The sequence below is a fragment of the Gekko japonicus genome, unplaced genomic scaffold, assembly GCF_001447785.1.
Source record: "Gekko japonicus isolate JY-2015 unplaced genomic scaffold, Gekko_japonicus_V1.1 scaffold4055, whole genome shotgun sequence".
Taxonomy (NCBI): Eukaryota; Metazoa; Chordata; class Lepidosauria; order Squamata; family Gekkonidae; genus Gekko; species Gekko japonicus.
This window is the reverse complement of record NW_015173261.1, coordinates 16,472-31,388: the sequence shown is the minus strand read 5'-3', so window position 1 is coordinate 31,388 and position 14,917 is coordinate 16,472. Positions and strand designations below refer to the sequence as shown.

The following is a 14,917-nucleotide window of genomic DNA, read 5'->3' as shown; positions in this document are numbered from 1 at the left end:
AACCGGGTTTGATTCCCCACTCCTCCACTCGCAGCTGCTGGATGACCTTAGGCAAGCCATAGTTCTGTCAGAGCTGTTCTTGAAAAAGAGCAGTTTCTGTCAGAGCTCTCTCAGCCCCACCTACCTCACAGGGTGTCTGTTGTGGGGAGGGGAAGGGAAAGGAGTTTGTAAGCCGCTCCGAGACTCCTTTGGGTAGTGAAGTGTAGGGTATAAATCCAATCTCTTCTTCTTCTTTGATCTTGACCCTTTGCAGGCCTTCTGTTTCATCTTATATAGGACTTTTCTTCTCTCTCTTACCCGGGCTTGTAGCAAGTTAACCTTTTTGAAGTTGATCTGCTCACAATAAGTTAAATGTCACTACACGAATACATAAGATGTGCTCCAATTTTTGTAAGCAAAAATTTCTTTGGCTTGTTACCATTGGAGTCAGATCATCTTTGTAATTGGTTTGAACAGCATTTTTCCCTTAACCAGGAAACGTGAAGAATTGGGGATACCGCGTAAGGTTTCTGTGCTTCCAAAGCAAATGATGATTCTTTTACGTTTAACCCAACAGAATATTGGTCAGACTCACTGGCCAAATCAGGACATGTTTTAAAGATGTCAGTGCACTTGCCTGCCGAGAATGGGATAAATTCGTCTCGAATGATAAATTTGCCATCGTTGTCCAAGAAGTGGTTAGGGTTGAACTTTTCAGGGGTCTCCCACTTTGTGGCATCAAGGAGGACCGAACATAGATCTGTGATTACAAGGGTATCCTGTGAGGAAGAGAAAAATAGGCTCACTCAGATATCGGTGGGAAGACCAGATGTGCCTGTGGTTGCAAAGGTAAAAGGGCTATGAATTCATCCCAAGGCGTATGGTATATAGCTCTGGTGTTCATGTTGAGACGCCAGTGTGCTCACACTTAGCGTTGGCCAACTCTGGTTTGGAAAATTTCTGAAGATTTGGGGTGGGACCTGGGGAAGGCATGGTTTGGAGAGAGGAGGGATATCAGAGGGGTTTGCCCTCCAAAGCAGCCATTTTCTCCAAGGGAACTGATCTCTGCCGTCGGGAGATTAGCTGTAAATCTGAGAGGTCTCCAGGCACCACTCAGAGGTTGAGGAATTTCAAAAACAACTTCCATGACAAAAATAATGAAGCGTCAGTAAAGATAAGTTGCAAAAACGTTTACTGTAGTAATTTCTACAGAATACTACAGAATACTGCTAACGAATACTGCGCAATGAACAATTCGTTTCACAATATTTGCTTTATCTGAGCATGTAACAATCCCAATTCTTATCAATTACTGCTTATCTCATAGACAGAATACGCAGAGCACAAACAGATCAGACATCCCTATCCAAATTCAAAACAATTTGGTTTCCAATATTCTCTTACCTTTCAACGCATGATATACTCCCAACCAATGCATATTATCACGTGGCTAGTGATGTGAAATTTACTATGGGAATGTCGGCTAACAGGTGATGAAATACCTGTTACTTTCCTAACTCATTAGGATAATGATTTTATGCTTAATAGAGGATCTTTTTGTAAAATTGTTAGGTTGTATAAAGCACATTGACATAGTTTCAGAATACTGTATTCTGAGGTACTTTTAACAATTTGAAGCTTTTCTGATATTAATTTCTGTATTGACAAATTGAAACAATAAGGTATTTAATTATAAAAAAATCACTGCTTATTAACTCTTGAAGGAAACATTCCATGTTGACTCTCTAATAACAGAACCCAAGGTCTTCACAATGTTAGCGTGCGAGCGATAACAGAAGAAAAATTTCTACAGAAATTACTACAGTAAAGGTTTTTGCAACTTATCTTTATTGACTCTTTGTTATTTTTGTCATGGACGTTGTTTTCGGAATTCCACTTCCTCCCGTGATCTCTCATTTTTGGCTTCTACCACCCAGAGGTTGGCTAACTATAAATACTTTCACTGCTACCCACCTGGTGTGCTCTGTTCTGGGTAGAAAGGCATAGTAAATACTTGAAAATTCATGGTTCAAATAAAATGAAAAATCGGGAGATAGGATTGGACAGGAGAGTATTCCCTGACAATGAAGTGAATAGTGTATAAAAGGTAAAGGTAAAGGTTCCCTTGCTCGAAACCCAGTCGAATCCGACTCTAGGGTTGCGGTGCTCATCTCCGTTTCAAAGCCGAAGAGCCAGCGCTGTCCGAAGACGTTCCCGTGGTCATGTGGCCGGCATGACTAAACACCAAGGCGCACGGAACGCTGTTACCTTCCCACCGAAGTGGTACCTATTTATCTACTTGCAATTTCTTGCTTTCAAACTGCTAGGTTGGCAGGAGCTGGAACTAGAGACGGGAGCTCACTCCATCATGCGGCGCCCAGGTTTTGAACTGCTGAACTACCGACCTTCCACAGCCTGCAGCTCAGCATCTTAACCACTTGAGCCACCGCAGCTCCATGAATAGTGTATACACTTGTGTTTTATGTGTGCATCAGTCATGAAGTGGGACTTAGTGGCCATACATTCATTATAATTGTCCATGTTTTGCTAGGTTTTCTGCTCCTGTGGCCCTCTCAGTGTGGCCTTTTTTGTATTTGCTTTAACCCCTGTGCTTAATTGGGGATTTTTCCCTCTGAGGGGGCGGGACTAGTCCTCTTCCTGCTTGGAGCTCCATGGACATTCAGGACTCAGGACTGGTCCTTGCTCGTTTTGGAGGGGAAAGGGTAGCCAATCCTGAGTAGGGGGAGGGCTCAGAGGCAGATGCAGAGTATCTGCTCGGCATGCAGAAGGTCCCAGGTGCACTCCCTGGCATCTCCAGTTCAAAGGACCAGGTAGTAGGTGATGTCTGGGACTATGTCTGCGAGAATTGGACCATAAGGAAGGCCGAGCGCTGAACAATAGACTCTTTTGAATTATGGTGCTGAAGAAGACTCTTGAGAGTCCCTTGGAGTGCAAGGCGATCCAATCAGTCAATCCTAAAAGGAATCAACCCTGACTGTCCCCTGGAAGGCCAGAGACTGAAGCTGAAGCTCAAATACTTTGGCCGCCAAGTGAGAAGGGAGCACTCACTGGAGAAGACCCTGATGCGATGGCAAACCTAGACAACATAATAAAAAGTAGAGACAACACCCTGCCAACAGAAGTCCCTATGGTCAGAACAATGGTATTCCTAGTAGTAATGTATGGCTGCAAGAGATGGACTATAAGGATGGCCGAGCGCTGAAGAATAGATTATTTTGAATTATGGTGCTATAGAAGACTCTTGAGAGTCCCTTGGACTGCAAGAAGAACAAATCAGTCAATCCTAAAAGAAATCAACCCTGACTGTTCCCTGGAAGGCCAGATACTGAAGCTCAAATACTTTGGCCACCAAATGAGAAGGGAGTGCTCACTGGAGAAGACCCTGATGCTGGGAAAGACTAAAGGTCAAAGAAGATGGGAACGGCAAAGGATGAGATGGTCAAACAGTCTTATCAATGCAACGAACATGAAATTGAGCAAACTCAGGAGCATGACGGAAGACAGGAGGGCCTGGCGTGATGTGGTCCATGGGGTCGCGAAGAGTCGGACTCGACTGTGCGACTGAATGACAGCAAGTAGGTGATGTGAAAGACCTCTCTGCCTGAGACCCTGTAAAGTACTGGGTTAACAGACCCTGAGACCCAGTCTGAGTAGACAATACTATCCTTGACGGACCCCAAGGGTCTGATTCAATAGAAGGCAGCTTCATGTGCTCGTGTGTATTCAAGGGGGCAGGGATCTGGAAGGAATCTGAAAAACCCTTCCCCTCCAAAACTGTGTTCCTTTGGATCGGTCAATAGGGAGGCTCCTGCCGGGGGAAAGCATGCCATCATGGGAGGGAAGCATGGGAGATGCCCAGGGTTGCTCAGTGCCCACTCCAGGTTGGGTGTGAAGCCTGGGGACAGCAGGTGATGGGGAGGGGAGAGACCTCAGCAGGGTGTACCGCCAGACCGCCCACTCTCCAAAGCAGCCAAAGAAGGGGAGCTGATCTTGGTCGTCTGGAGATCGATCATCATTCCGGGAGATCTCCAGTTGCTCCCTGGAGGTTGGCAGCCCCGGCCATGCCAGCCTATTCTAGGGAAGGCCTTTCGGGCATGCAAGTCGTATTAAGATACATTCAGTTCTGATGTGTCGAGGAACGTAAGAACATAAGAGAAGCCAACATTGGATCGGGCCAATGGCCCCATCCAGTCCAACGCTCTGTGTCACACAGTGGCCAAAAATACCAGGTGCCATCAGGAGGTCCACTAGTGGGACCAGAACTCCAGTAGCCCTCCCACGCTTGCCCCCCCATGCAACAAGAATACAGAGCATCAGTCCCCCAGACATGAGAACATAAGAGAAGCCATGTTGGATCAGGCCAATGACCCCATCCAGTCCAACAGTCTGTGTCACACAGTGGTCAAAACCCAGGAGCCATCAGGAGGTCCACCAGTGGGGACAGAACTCCAGAAGCCTTCCCAATGTTGCCCCCCAAGCACCAGGAATACAGAGCATCACTGCCCCAGACATGAGAACATAAGAGAAACCATGTTGTTTCAGGCCAATGGCCCACCCAGGCCAACACTCTGTGCCAGACAATGGCCAAAACCCAGGTGCCATAAGGAGGTCTACCAGCAGGGCCAGAATTCCAGAAACCCTCCCACTGTTGCCCCCCAAGCACCAAGAAGACAGAGCATCACTGCCCCAGACATGAGAACATAAGAGAAGCCATGTTGGATCAGGCCAAGGGCCCATCCAGTCCAACATTCTGTGTCACACAGTGGCCCAAACCCAGAGGCCATCAGGAGGTCCACCAGCGGGGCCAGAACTCCAGAAACCCTCCCACTGTTGCCCCCCAAGCACCAAGAATACAAAGCATCACTGCCCCAGAGATAAGAACATAAGAGAAGCCATGCTGGATCAGACCAATGGTCCATCCAGTCCAACACTCTGTGTCAGACACTGGCCAAAACCCAGGTGCCATCTTTATTTCTTTTCATTTGCTTAGTAACCTTAAATTTATTTATCTATTTATTTAACCTTCGATTTATTAAATCTGTAAGAGTCCTTTTTATCCGTTCACTTTTTGGCTTTCGAAAGAAAGAAAAAAGCTTTGATTCTTGAAGGCTTGCAGCCTGAAAGTCTGCCTGGTCTAGAAGGAGGAGGAGGAGGAGATTGGATTTATACCCTGCCCTTCACTTGGAGTCTCACTTGGAGTCCTTTCCCTTCCCCCTACCCACAACTAGCCAGGGTAATTGAGGGAAACCTCCACATTCAGAGGCACTAAGCTTCTGAATCCCAGAGCCAGGAGGCAACATCAGGGAAAGGCTTCAGCCTCCATGTCCTGGTGTTGGCCCTCCAGAGGAACTGGTTGGCCACTGTAAAAGACCAGAGGCTGGACTAGATGGACCACTGGTCTGATCCAGCAGGGCCCTTCTGATGTTCTTATGAAGGCCTCAGCCTCTAGGCCCTGTTGTTGGTCCTCCAGTGGAACTGGCTGGCCCCTGTGTGAGACAGGATGCTGGACTAGATGGACCGCTGGTCTGATCCAGCAGGGCTCTTCTCATGTTCTTATGAAGGCCTCAGCCTCTATGCCCTGTTGTTGGCCCTCCAGAGGAACTGGTTGGCCACTGTGTGAGACAGGATGCTGGACTAAATGGACCACTGGTCTGATCCAGTAGGGCTCTTCTGTAGTGGAGTGGTTAAATGCGCAGACTCTAATCTGGGAGAACCGGGTTTGATTCCCCACTCCCCCACTTGCACCTGGCTGGATGACCTCGGGCAAGCCGTAGCTCTGATAAGAGCTGTTCTTGAAAAATAGCATTTTCTGTCAGAGCTCTCTCAGACCCACCTACCTCACAGGGTAGGTGGAAAGAAGTTTGTAAGACACCTTTGGGTAGTGAAGGGTGGGGTATAAATCCAATCTCTTCTTCTTACGTTCTTACTCAACATGCTTCCCGCTATGTTTTCCTTAATTTGATTTTATGTTAACCCTACCTGCCTATCTGTCAACAGCTGAGAGTGATGAATTGCTCTTTGCTTGATTCTTGTTTTATGCTGGCCTCTCATTGGAATTTCTCCCTACCACCCCAACCCCCCTTTTATGTCACTTGAACTCTTAAAAATAAATTTAGCTGCTATGGATGACGAGACCAAGCCCTGTGAGGAGAAACTGGAGGACTTGGGAATGTTCAGTCTGGAGAAGAGGAGGCTGAGGGGGGACAGGATGGCTCCCTTGAAGTCTTTGAAGGGCTGTTGCTTGGAGGAGGGCAGGGAGCTGTTCCTGGTGGCAGCAGAGGAGAGGACTCGCAAGAAGGGGTTTAAATTAAGGGCGGGAAGGTGCCGGCTAGATCTTAGGGAAAGCTTTTTTTCCCAGTCAGAGTTGTGCAGCAGTGGAATCAGCTGCCTAGGGAGGTGGTGAGCTCCCCCTCCCTGGCAGTCTTGAAACCAGGCTTCCCAAGTACTTACCGTGATTCAGCAGGGGACACAGATGTCTTCGCAGGATCATTCCTGCGGGGACAACAGACGCGCCGCACCATGCCATCACCAGGAAGTGACGCCGGGTGACAGTCTGGCAATGAGGCTGGAAACTCGATGGTACCATTGAGTTTTCAGCCCCATTGCCAGAGTGTCGCCCAGCGTCACTTCTGTTGGAATAAGTATTCAGCATGTGTGATGTATATGTGTATTAGATCATGCCAATCTAGATGACAGGTGTCAGAGTGACTGTCAGTCCAGGTAACCAGACCAAACCGGTTCTGGCTGGTGCAATGCTGATCTGTAATCTGAGTGACTCAGCATGAATATGATTGGCTGTTCAATGTATATAGCTGTGTGTGATCTGTACACTGTGTGCTTATTCGTATGTTGACTGTCTGGCGAAGCACTTTGCCAGTGTGAGCTGTGAGCTGTAAATAAACTTCACTGTATATAGTTGACCACTAAGAACTGAGTCAGTGTGGTTTACTACAGTGGGACTTCAGCATGGTGCAATTGGATTATTGGTTTAAAAATGGTGACCTGGGGACGCCAGGAGCGCACTCCGCGACAACTTCCTGGCGACGGCATGGTGCGTTACAGGGAGGAATGGTCCGGCCGGGGAGTATGTTTCCCCCGCCGGATCGCGGTAAGTACTTGGGAACCCTACTTGAAGCAGCGGATGGACAAACCCTTGCCAGGGATGCACTAGGCTGATCCTGCATTGAGCAGGGGGTGGGACTCTAGATGGCGTCTATGGCCCCTTCCAACTCTGTGATTCTATGATTCTATGAACACTCCTTAAATCTGATTAATTGAGGTCTGATTCACAGGAGCGTCTGCTGGAATAAATCTTTCATCTTTCAGGGCTCCTGGACTCCTGTTTAATTTTGCTTCACCCACAGGAGCTTCAGCCCAACGCTCAGATCGTAGAATCATAGAATGTCAGAGTTGGAAGGGACGTTGCAGGTCATCTAGTCCAACCCCCTGCACTCTGCAAGAGCATAGCCGAAAGAGAGCCCGACAACATACCCGAAAGATGGTCGTCCAGCCTCCCCTTGAAAAAGCTGGGAAAGTGATTCACATCTGAGGAATGAAAGCCATCGGGGTATTCTCAGGAGCAAGAATGCCCCACCAAAAGGGTGGCATGCCGCCACAGCTCTTGGTAGTACTTACAGAAGCTCTTCCTAATTTCTGGCCATTTCGGGTTGAGAATGTACAACGACGGTCTGTCTGTTGCATGGAAAAGAGGAAGGCGGGAGATCAAATTGACATGTACCTTTGGAATCAGAGTGCCAAGGATGTTCACGTTCTCTGTGCACAGTTTGAAGAGCCCAAATAACTTGATGTTGCTGAGGCGCTGGACCTCGTTCAGCACGGCCCGGGTATAGGGCAATTGCTTCCGATCGGCATAGCAGACGACTTTGAAGGATTCAAGACCATTGTCCAGCTCGTCTTGCACTTTCGCTGGCAAAAAAACAAACACAAAGCATTGAGGTTCAGAGGTGGGAAAACAGAGGTGTTTGAGCAGGCCACTTCCCTCAAGCACCTCTCTGTTTCAGGACCCAAGTACACAATATGCCCAAAATGTGTCAGGTCACAGGTTTGCAATGGGACTCGCAGTCAGGCTTGCGCTGCACAGCTAGACTCGCAATCAGGGGACTCACCTGAAGCAGTGTTTGTACTGTCCCAGCAGGACATATAGCAAGCAGTCTGAGACCGATTCCCCACAAGCAGCTGTGCCGCCAGTTTGGTGTAGTGGTTAAGTGCATGGACTCTAATCTGGGAGAACCAGGTTTGATCCCCCACACCTCCACTTGCACCTGCTGGATGACCTTGGGCAAGCCATAATTCTGGCACAGCTGTTCTTGAAAAAGAGCAGTTTCTGTCAGAGCTCTCTCAGCCCACCTACCTCACAGGGTGTCTGTTGTGGGGAGGGGAAGGGAAAGGAGTTTGTAAGCAGCTCTGAGACTCCTTTGGGTAGTGAAGGGCAGGGTATAAATCCAATCTCTTCTTCTTCTTCTTTTACCTCACAGGGTGTCTGTTGTGGGGAGGGGAAGGGAAAGGAGTTTGTAAGCTGCTCTGAGAAACCTTCTGGTAGTGAAGGGCGGGGTATAAATCCAAAATCTTCTTCTTCTCTTCCATTTCCCCCAGTTGTATTGCTCAATTTCACACTATTCGCTGTGTGGTGGCATTTTGACCCGCATTTCCCCCTGATTTCTTCCTCGTCTTCTCGATCCTCAAAAAACAGGATCGAGAAGATGCGGGGAAAATTTTTTTGGGGGGGAGATGTGGGTCAAAATGCTACCACACAGTGAATAGTCCTGTTTAAGGTGAGTTCCATTGACACAGTTCGGTCTGCAAGTCCAGCCGCACACCTGTGACTCAGCACGTGTCAGGCATATTGTGCATTTGAGCCATCACTGGAGTTTTGTTCAGGTGCCACGCAGGGCTTGCCAGTCAGCGGACAGACTGGCATTTTAGCACACTTCAGTTCCACCGAACCTGAGGTATGTTGACATGCACCGAGGTTATCAAATGCTTTCATGAAAAGGATTGCAGATACAATCCTGTAGAGGATTCCACAATTAAAACAGAAAGACTACAGTTGCCCAGAACTGTTCACTCTCATGCACACCGTACTTTCCCGCCCTCGTGCCTTGGGGCGATTTTGTTTCACTAGTTTGTAGGTCTGCAAATCACATTTGGCAATCTTGATAGTAGGCCTCAGTCCCCAACCAGCTACAGCTACTCTTAGATGCAGGTCTCCTTATCTGGATACAGAAAACCTACAAGATCGGTTCCAGGGGAACTGTTCAGATGCATAATGTGGCAATGTCCTCTCTGCCATCCTCTTACTGCTTTTTATGGTTCTGTGATGGTCAGGAGGGAAGCCAGGGGTCATTTCCTGCCGCGGCACAGCTGCTTGTGGGGAATCGGCCTGTATTAGAGCAGGAAAGTAAGTCCTTTACCTTTAAAGTAATGCAGGATGGGAATTGTAGTTCGGTAACCTCTTCAGTCAGATGCTCTGTGATTGCCTTCCTTATTGGATATGCATAGGCTCCCTTTCTGGTAGTTAGCAAACCCGCCAAGGTTTTTATTACCTTTTTTCCGTGCTTTGTTAGAATCACTAGCGGCAACAGAGATGTACAGAATCATCTTCTTTTTCACCAGGTTATACAATGGACTCTAATAGCTAAAGATGAACTGTGTCAGTCATCCACTGGCTGGACCATGACTTAATTATCTCTGAATGCAGGGCTCTTTTTGTAGCAGGAACTCCTTTGCATATTAGGCGTCACACCCCTCATGTAGCCAAGACCTTACAGAGCTCTTCTTACAGGGGCCTACTGTAAGCTCTTGGAGGATTCTTAAAGTGTTTAAAATATATGCTGAATGTTTTAATATGGAATGTTGTTGCTTTAACTGGTTTTAAAATGGTGTTGAATGTTATGTTATTGTAAACCGCCCTGAGCCTCGCGTAAGCGGGGAAGGGTGGTTAAGAAATTGAAATAAATAAATGAATAAAGCTGTTTAGGCTCTCCATGAAAGGGAAAGGAACAAGCCATGAAGCCACTCCCAGACACAAAAGCCAGGGGTCATTTCGTAGAAAAAGAGGTGCAGGAGCTCATTAGCATAACTCATTAGCATAACTTATTTGCATATGCCACACCCCCTGACATCGCCAGAAGTGTGTCAGAAGGCAACACCCACCACTCAGGCTCCACTGGACTGTTTTGGATTGCTAGCTTTTGGGGGCGGGGGAACATGCAGATCTGTCTTCGCAGAGGAGGGAGAGCTTGTACCTGAATAAAACTTGGACTTAAAGGTGCCACTGGACTGTTTTGGACTGGGGGGACAGGGGGAGCTCTGCAACTACCTGGCTGCTTCTTGCTCTGACTGAGGGCTGCTGGGAGCAGGGGAGCTTGTTGCATGTGCCCGCCCCCTGGTCTCTTTACTGCCGGAGCTCCGCTCCTGTCCGCTCCTGCAAGTAATGACCCCTGACAAAAGCCATTCAAAAGGGAAAAAAGATTCCCTTACAGCCATCAACTATGAATCATACCCTTTGATGTATGTTAACTGCTGTCAAGTCGCTTCTGATTTCTGGCGACCCCATGAATTAACATCCTCCAACACATCCTATTGTTAACAGCCATGTTTAGGCCTTGCAAAATAAGGAATGTGTCTTTCCCTGTAGAGTCCATCCATCTCATGTTGGGGACTTCCTCTTTTCCGGCTGCCTTCCACTTCTCCTAGCATTATTGTCTTTTCCAGCGACTCTTGTCGTCTCATAATGTGACCAAAGGATCATAGCCTCCGTCTAGTCATTTTAGCTACTAGGGAGAGTTCAGGCTTGATTTGATCTTGAACTCACTATTTGTCTTTTCGGCAGCCCGTGGTATCTGTAAAACTCTCCTCCAACACTAGAGATGGGTACAAACTAGGAAAAGGCAGTTCGGTTCGTGGTTCGTGGCTGACCCGCGAACCGAACCACGAACCAAAACCAGGAGGTCTGTTCGCAAACTGAACTGTCTTGTGGGTTTGAGGCCACACAGACCCCGTTGAAACGGACCACACGCCCTTTAAACAGGGTTTGCAGAAAGTCCAAAAAACAGCTGAGTGACAGGGAACACCTTGCCGTTTTTCAGGCTGTCTTCTGCAATCCATTTAAACTTCAAAGGGACTGCACAAAGCAGCCCAAAACAGCTGAACAGCTGGAAATGCCTCCCCACCACTCAGCTGTTTTTGTGGCTTTCGCAGGGAACAGAAAGCAGGGGTTTAAAGGGACTGGGAATCCCTTTAAACACCTGCTTTCTGCCCCATACATGAACCACCGGGAACTGCCATGAGCTGCTTTAAAAGCTCATAGAAGATTGTGACAGTAGACCTGTCATGAACTTGTGTTCGTGAACCATGAGCAGGGCAAAATTTGTGACAAATTTTGCTTCTTGGTTCGGCTCGTGCCCATCCCTGTCCAACACTACATTTCAAATGAATCAAGCTTGATAGTCCTCAGTTAAAACCCCAGGATGCTGTTCCTTTCCACACCAGTAAAGCATAAGCATCCTTTGCATGTTCCAGACACACCCGTCTCACCTTGGATATCAGGATGAGCCACCATAAAAAGCAGTGCCCAAGATAGGGTGGCAGCTATGGCATCCGTGCCCGTAACAAAGAAGTCGGTGACACTTTGTACCAGGTTGGCGTCATCAAATGTAGAAGTGGAGTCCGTTTTCTCCTGTTGATCATAGTGAGAAACACAATATTACAACCCAAGATCACACAGCCAGTGCCAGTTGAACTGGATCCATTGACTCTTGCCCTCCAAAAGAATTATTTTTAAATCTTTGTTCATTTGCTGCGTGGCATATTCATGCTGCTTTTCAGGTGTCCAGAATTCTGTGTCCAGAGAATCCAGAATTCTGTGATTTGTAGACCAAGAACCAATTGGTACATTGTGACTGGAACTGCACGGATTCATCTGACATACGAGAGAAGTGCAGAACTGAAAGTTCCATTATATACTATACTGCAGGGGCGTCGAACTCATTTGTTATGAGGGCCGGATCTGACATAAATGAGACCTTGTTGGGCCGGGCCACGTGTGTCATAAAATGTAACGCCAGGTAGCAGAGATATAAACTTTATAAAGGACACAAACACAAAGGGTTTTTTTTTTATTAAAATAAAAACATGCTTAAAACATTAGCACTCTTCCAATATTTTCTTTATTTGACAGTGTCTGATAACTGACACCTCTTGCTCTGAATTACTGCATCAAAATGTCTGTGCTGTTACAATCCTGAGTGTGCTGTTCAGGTGTGTATCTGTAAGCTGCAAACCTATGATGACGCAGCAGCAGCAGAACTGGAAGAAGAAGCAGAAGACAGCCAGTTCCACTGCGGCCCTGATAGAAGCCCTCTGGGGGCCTGATCCGGCCCCCGGGCCGCATGTTTGACACCCCTGCTGTGATGCCACTATATAATCAATGGTGTGGCCTCATTTGGAAGACTGTGTACAGTTCTAGTCACCAGATCTCAAAATGGACATCACAGAACTGAAAAAAGTACAGAGGAGGGCAACCAGACCCGTTTCCGCAAAAATGCAAACATCCGCCTTAGCGTTCTTAAATAATCAAATTATGTAAAACTTTCTACCCCAGGAGTGGATCTGAACTTTGTGCCCTCTTGCCCTGTGGTTTCTGAATCCGCTGTCATGCAGAGATCAGTCGTAATTCTTGGAGATCTCCAGGCCCCGTCTAGAGGTTGGAAACCCTCCAGAGCATAATAACATCACATCATTTTCTTTTCCAGCTATACGTTATTGGCAATGCTCACAATTCTTCCGCTAGTGTGTCCTTTAGGCCCCCAGCAACTTCTGTTAGAGTTAGCATCCATCTTACCATGACCAGGTAGGGCTGCTAGGTTCTCCCCCCCCCCCATGGCCAGTTGTAAGGGATAAGGACTGAATGACCCTATAATTTGCTAAGCCCAGATGACAGGGTTATAAATTTGGCTTGGTGGTGGCAATTGCCGGCAGCTGCAAGACTCGTTATCTCAAGGGTGTGGCAGTCGCCCAGAAAGGGGGAAGAAGTTTTTTCCTTTCCTTTGGCTCTCGTTTGCACGGTGATTAACTTCGCAGGAAGGACCAGAGTATCTTCCGGGTTGATGTGATAAGTTGCCTCCGAAGATGGAACCGACTTCTGTTCTATACTGACTTGGCTACAGAACTTGCTATGCGGACTTGTCATGTACGAAGCCACCGCTTCCTTTTTATGAACTGCTAGCTCACCTTCACCCTCAAAAGTTTTATTGCTGGCTGCTCTGACCGTGGGATGATTTCTTCTGTACACACAGGGGTCATTTCCTGCGGGAGCGCACAGGAGAGGAGCTCCGGCAGTAAGGAGCCCAGGGGGCGGGCATATGCAACAAGCCCCACCCCCTGCTCCCAGCAGCCCTCAGTCAGAGCAAGAAGCAGCCAGGTAAGTGGCAGAGCCCCCTCCCCCTGGCCTGCCTTCAGGCACAAGCTCTCCCTTCTCTGTAAGGGCAGATCTGCGCATCCCCCCCCCCATAGCTAGCAATCCAAAACAGTCCAGTGGCACCTTTAAGACCAAGTTTTATTCAGGCACAAGCTCTCCCTCCTCTGCGAGGACAGATCTGCACGGCCCCCCCCCAATAGCTAGCAATCCAAAACAGTCCAGTGGAGCCTGAGCGGTGGGTGTTGCCTTCTGACACACTTCCGGTGAGGTCAGGGGGTGTGGCATATGCAAATAAGTTATGCTAATAAGTTATGCTAATGAGCTCCTGCACCTCTTTTCTTACGAAATGACCCCTGTGTGCACACATCCTGTGAGTTCAAAGGCTTTGTTGCTCAATTAAATGAATAGTTTTAAGAATATTTTGGCGGCGGCTGAGAGCTTCTGTCTGCTGTCGAGTTGTTACTTTGCCCACTGAGACGAACCCCAAGATCAGTTGGACCTGATGGGGGGCGTATGGTTGCCAGATCCAGGTTGGGAAACTCCTGGAGATTTGGGGGATGGAGCCTGGGGAGGGCAGGGACCTCTGTGAGGTGCAATGCCATAGAGCCCCCCTACAGAGCATCCATTTCCTCCGGGGAAACGGTAGTCTGGAGATGATCTGTCATTCTAGAGGATGTCCAGGGCCCGCCTGGAGGCTGGCAACGCTACAGCCATGAAAAGCAGCCAAACGGGAACCAGATACGCATACTACAAAAACAGAAACTTACCGTTTTCATATGAGCCAAATAGTAATCGATAAAACCGCGGCGCTCATGGGGAGGCCCGTTGTTCTTGTGGTTTTCCACCTCCTTCCTGACAAAGGAGCGTATAAATTCGCAGGAGGAGATCGCTGTCTGGTGAGGCCCAGGGAGGTATCTCATAATCGTCGGAGCTATGTTATATAACTGCAGGGAGGACAAAAGAAAATGTATCGGAACTGCAGAGCTTTGGCAATCGAATCCGGAGGCATCACTGAGCAGGCCCATCGCTACGGTGGGGCTTTGGGGGGAACACAGCCCCCTTTCTTAAAGGCACAGCCCCACAAGAACTTCTCCTATAAATGCTTTTTTTCAATCATTTAAAAACATTTTTTTAAAAAAAGGTGTGCACTCCTTTAAGCAGAGTGGGGTGATGTAGCTGACTAATTCTTGCAATGAGCAAGGGGGTTGGAGTAGGTGACCTCTGGGATCCCTTCTAACTCTGTGTCAAGAAACTGGCCTCCTTTAAGAGAGTTTTTCTGCCTGTTAGCTTTCTGGACTATAGGAGTCATCACCCCCACCTGCCCGGTTGTTCTCAGCATTGTTGCTTAGGCTAGCAGAAGTGATTAACTTGCAGCAGCTGAGAACTATCATCTAAAGTGGTTGACAGCTTGCAATTTAGAGCTCTCTCTTGTTAAGCGCTCCCTTTTGGCTAAATGGCTTTTCTTTCTGCACTGAGAAC

At 47.9% G+C, this 14,917-nt stretch overlaps 1 protein-coding gene across 1 annotated transcript in view; it reads right to left on the bottom strand.

Annotated features, from left to right (window-relative positions):
- LOC107120164 (cytochrome P450 2J2-like) overlaps positions 1–14,917 on the bottom strand; it is a gene marked incomplete at its 5' end in the record, with an annotated part of 32,896 nt that overhangs the window by 1,795 nt on the left and 16,184 nt on the right. The window contains 4 exons of the mRNA XM_015422811.1: positions 617–758; positions 7,739–7,926; positions 11,557–11,698; positions 14,206–14,382. Coding sequence (XP_015278297.1) covers positions 617–758; positions 7,739–7,926; positions 11,557–11,698; positions 14,206–14,382 — 649 coding nt within the window. The remainder of the gene's footprint in view (positions 1–616; positions 759–7,738; positions 7,927–11,556; positions 11,699–14,205; positions 14,383–14,917) is intronic.